The sequence below is a fragment of the Tigriopus californicus genome, chromosome 11 (assembly GCF_007210705.1).
Source record: "Tigriopus californicus strain San Diego chromosome 11, Tcal_SD_v2.1, whole genome shotgun sequence".
NCBI lineage: Eukaryota > Metazoa > Arthropoda > Copepoda > Harpacticoida > Harpacticidae > Tigriopus > Tigriopus californicus.
In genome coordinates this window covers 13885278-13890499 of record NC_081450.1, presented here as the reverse complement: position 1 = coordinate 13890499, position 5222 = coordinate 13885278, and the positions used below count along the sequence as shown (strand labels likewise).

The following is a 5222-nucleotide window of genomic DNA, read 5'->3' as shown; positions in this document are numbered from 1 at the left end:
TTCGATGCAAGGGTTTGTTTTGATTGCTAACTCATTTTCTTTGGATTTGGGGCCTCAGAGGTTTCGTTGTTTAAGCCAATTAGTTTTGCGTGGGATTTTTTTTTCGTGAGTACAACTTAAGATAAAGATTTGGAAAAAGTCTCCAACTTGGACATTCTCTGATAGGTTTGTGGTTCTTCAACTCCAGGTATGAAATTGAGTGTCTTGTGCATAAGTTTGAAGTTTGACTGCTCTTTACATTTGATGGTTAAGTGCATTAGTAAATGTACTGGGTTTCTAGAAGTAATCAGGCCATTGTCTAACGAGGATGACTCTTGTGATTTAGAAATTTTGTGTGAAGAAAGCAAACAAAATAAGAACACAGACAAAATTTGTTCATTTGATCTAATATGCGCATTGACTGATAGGAATTAGTGGTGCCACAACCCACTAAAAAGTCAGTTTGGTGTTAATAAAGAAGCATTTTCAAGCCTGTCAGGTTCCAGAAGAAATGGTGACGGGACCCTGAAAGCTGGGATTGTCTGCCCAATCCCATTGTCCATTAAAGTTTACTACCTGCAAAAGCAATTCAATTGACCAAACTCTCCCCTTAAACAATTGAAAGGATCATGACAATTTAGTGGTAGCGCTACAAATCCATCAGTTTGTTAACAGCTGCACTTCTACCTTTACTGTTTGTGGTTCTTCTTCAGGGTTAATTATGAAACTATCCAGGCCTATCGACCAGTCTAATTTACTGATCTAATTGTTACAAGAACCTTGAATACCCCAAGTTATTTCCGACATTTAGACATATGGACAGAAAGGTGTGCTTAGGTGGCATAGAGGTGTTTTCCCTAATGCTGTATCACGGAACCTCTGGTCAGAAAGAAACTAAGAAAATAAACTAAAGAGGCTCCTAGAGGGTCATAGATGGGAAAAGTGTATCGTGGGAAGAAAAAAGTCCGAAATATTGTTACAATCTATAGTAGGTACATAAGTAAGGCAAACGCAATATCCGGGCACTCATGGCGGCTTTATCGGGATCATTACCTAGGTTGGCCTAGGTAGGTCCATTTCGAGCTAGCCAGACAGAAACCCCTTAGCTCCATCCACCAAGGGGGATCCAGGGGGATCGGCTCCATTCTAATTTAGTTCAACGTTCGATCGGAAAACAACTATCCAGGCTGACGTGCACCCAGCATTCAATTCACCCACGGACCTGAAAACCTACATTTTACCCCCAAATAATCCCACATCCCACCTGTACTCATCCCAGATTGGTTCAACGTCGGACGGAGGCACTATTCTTATGGGTCTCGGGCGCCAAACTCTGTGGAGTCCGACCGGGTGCTGGGTCTAGGGTCACACCATTTGGTCACGCTCTTGAGACTCGAGCCCTTGCATTGTTGACATGATGAATCAACAAAGACACACGTGAACTCAGGACTGACTGAGGAACAACTCAGTCCGATCGTCTAGACGCCAACCCGGATCCCCTGAACAGCCCGCTGCCATCTCATGGGCGCACGCCGGCATTGGCCTTGAACCCTCAGTTAGTTGAGAGAGCATGACAGACTCGCTCATGAAGAATGGGGGCCTAGCCCTCAAAATGATGCAAGCCCAAGGATGGCAAGAAGGTGAGTCGGGCCCCATGGTCATCGCTTTCGGAAGGCCATAGGTCCATGGCTCCATGGCTCCATGGCTCTATCCCGTGATGAGCGTGTCGTTGACTGGGTTAGTCCCACCCATGATTTATGCTTGCCGGTCATTTTCCAGGTCAAGGCTTGGGCAAGAGTAATCATGGCGTGTGCGAACCCGTCAAAGCCTCCATGAAGTTTGATCAATCCGGATTAGGCCACGATCGGGCCCAAGAGTTCACCCATCATTGGTGGGATATCGCCTTCAACAAAGCCGCCCAAACCATTCAGGTCACCCAGGATGAACACGTGAGTCTCGGGTGGATGAATCGATGATTGGGGTGGGGCCCCTGGGCGTGGGCCCCTTGGGCGCCAATCCATGATTTTCTTTTCTTGTCTGGGGGTTGATCCTCTCTAGGGTGAATTGAATTTGAACATGGAGCGCAAACTCACCAAGAAGGAAAAGCAGACTCGGAAACGGAAAGCCAAGCGAGATATGTACGCCCAGTTCGTTCAGGTAAGGCCCCTGTTTTCATTCTTGGGGTATAGATCGCTTGATCAACCTCCCTGGCCTTTAGGCGGCCACCTTGTCCAATGGTGATCTGGTCGCCACGTGTCCGGAGAGTGATGTCTCGGGCGACGAACAGGATGAAGCCGAAGCTGAGGCCAGGGACCGCCTAGCTCAGGCCAAAGCCCTCAATTTGCTCACCGATGAAGAGCTCTTTCAAGCCTGCGGGGGATTAACGGCCCACAAGTAAGTTCAAGCTGAACCAACTGCGATGGATCCGCGGGTCACGATTGACTTGTCACGATCATCTGCTATGTTCTATTATGATCTATCAGGGGCGCACGTCATGGCCATAACATGACGGCCAAACATAATCGCGTGGCTGCCATGGAAGCCCAATACATGGCCGATATGGCCGCCAAGGCCGCCCAACTGCCACGAGCCCAGAATGGAACACCCCCCACCTCCACCCCACACCTGGGCGGCCCCAACTTGTTGGCGGAAGAAGGGAAGAAAAAGAAGAAGAAAAAAGCCAAGAAAAGCCAGAAAGAACTAGTAGAACCCGTGGTAGAAGCCAAGTTGAGTGTAATGTCTCCACCAGCCACCGAGGTTATCAAAAGAAAAAAAAGGAAGCGAGACGTGCTGACTGAGGAAACGGTGGACCAGGCCCCTTTGGCTGAGGGTTCCGCAAAGAAGAAGAAAAAGAAGAAAAAATCTAAAAAGATCCCGACTAATTAGGAATCACAAGGAATTAATACACGTTTGTACAACTTTTCTCAACTACGTTAACTGTCAATGATATTCTCATACACATTTTCCATAGAACTTACTGCCCAATGCAGATCCGTAAGTTACAGCCATTTTTGTCAAAGTTGCCGTCATGCATGGCAAAACAGAGGGAACAGACTGATCTTAGAAGAAAAGATTACGTTCAAATGATTGAATAATTAGCGATGCGACACAAAGTTCAGTAAGGGTGGCACATCATGTTACTATGTACCAGTAAATCCTAAACCAATCCCATACACACCTCTATCGATGCAATTGACAACAACCATTTAATGTTGATAATCTGAGATCTGCACAAAGGGAAAACGTCGACCTATTTGCCGCTAGATGAAAATCTTTTCGGAATTTCTATCCGGTTATTGTTGAAACTGTGTTGTAATCCAACAGGTTGAACCAAGTGATGACTACATTTTTGGGGGCCTAAACATACGTAATCATCTGAACTGGAAAGAGCATATCGGCCTTGTCCGTGACACCGTCTGGAAAATGAAATGTACTCTTTTCATGGCAAAACAACGCATTCCAACCAAGTTGATTGGCGTATTGTTGCGTTAACCTAGTCCAGGGCCTGCTTCAGTAGGGGATTGAATTATTCGCCTGAACTTCGGTCATTCTCCAGAAACTCATGGTCACATGGAAAACAGGAGCAAAATTCAAATCCCACGCTAGTCATTTAGGTAGAAAAAATGGAAAACAGGAAAGCGAACTGACCTAATCAATGTAAACAAAATGAGATTTATGTAAAACTATTCTAATGAAAGTGTACTTTCCATAGTTTGTGGCCATTCAAGTGGACTTTTCGAGTCCGATTTTGGTACTCTAGTTGCGTGATTATCAATTTGTAGCATTGCTATATACGAACGCATCATTGCCATCCTCAATTCCATGAGTCATCAAATGAAGATCACTGGGCTTTTCTCTTCTCTTACCCCCGCCGCACATGTGTCCGATTTCAGATTGGGCTGATTACATAGGAGTGGATTGAGGGTGAAGGCAATGAAACTAAGACCAGTATTTGAATGGGCAAAACCAGCCAAGTTTGAATTGCTGTATGTAAAATGTGGCCAGCATCACCTCCCTGTTTGAATTAATTTGAATGAACTTTTTCTCATCTTTTTCTCAAACTGAATATGCCATCTTCAACTTTCAGCATAATGGCTGCCCATAATCATAGAACAAATTATGGGCTACTCTGCTTCTTTATGCCTTTGGCTGGCTGGGCTTGTTCTTGGGTTATTTAGAAAAGCATCAAAGGTGGGGCGTGCTTCATATTGTCAGGGTGGTTGAAAAAGATTACCAATTCATTGGCTTCATGTCTTCAATTTGTATCTATGTTTGAAATTGGATTACGTTTATAGCTACGCACATCTAAACGGGATGGATACCTAAAATAAAGCCTCATTTGTTTATGGTTGGGGCCAAGATTGCGATAAAGCGTCCATTCAACGCAATGGCACATTTTCATAATCGCGCAACCTAAGTACCAAAATCGGAAGTTGAAAGTGGCTATGTCAACAGTATGGTCCTAAAAAGCTCCTGCCCTTTGAAAAGACTCCCATCATCAGACAAGCCAAGTTCAAGCGTCTTGGCAGTATTTAAATTATTCCATGAGTTGCTTCTTTAACAGCTTAAATGGGCGAACCTGCGGTCATTCCCGAGGGTGAAGTACTAATTGATGTTAGTTGTGATAACGGTGCGGGAATAATACTTCGTAAAAAATAAATAAACAAATTTCGATTTTCAACAAGCCCTTTTTTTAAAGATTGATAAGAGAGGTAATGGTACGCCTGTTCCACGATCTATCTAAACTCAATGAAACCTTAAAGTGGTCAATTGAGAGGTGGGAGTTAAAATGCTTGATAACGACCATAATTTTCATGTTCACGTTTATTGCGGTTTTTAAAAGAGGGGATATGATCCATGACCTTGCTTTTAATTCTTGAAACACTTTAAAAACATCATTGAAACTAACTAAGCAAGATTTAGTGACACCCAGGTTAGCCTTCCTTCTCCTTACATCGTTAAAATTTGCCTTTCGTAGCTTCTAAAAAAAGGCTTCAGGTCACGATGAAATCATCCCTCCAAATCCGCGTCAACCAGGAATGGAGAGAACAGCGTAAAAATTATTAAACACAGCCTGAACGTGTAGGGTACTACTTGATTCCGAGACCAAGGATTACATCTGAGCCTCATCCTCAGCTTTGATTATGCCTATTTTGACTTTACATTTGAAAGTAAGATCCATTATCCGTACGGCTTAAATGGCGTGCTCCTCCAGGGGTTAGAACTTTACGGTCACATTGTGT

At 44.1% G+C, this 5222-nt stretch overlaps 1 protein-coding gene across 1 annotated transcript; it reads left to right on the top strand.

The window, feature by feature from the left end:
• Positions 1–1388: 1388 nt before the first annotated feature.
• Positions 1389–2907, top strand: LOC131890935 (G patch domain-containing protein 4-like). Its single transcript, XM_059240392.1, has 5 exons — positions 1389–1619; positions 1759–1928; positions 2038–2136; positions 2198–2373; positions 2463–2907. The coding sequence occupies exons 1-5, from the start codon at positions 1550–1552 to the stop codon at positions 2863–2865; spliced, it is 918 nt and encodes a 305-aa protein (XP_059096375.1). The 5' UTR covers positions 1389–1549; the 3' UTR covers positions 2866–2907.
• The last annotated feature ends 2315 nt before the right edge of the window (positions 2908–5222 follow it).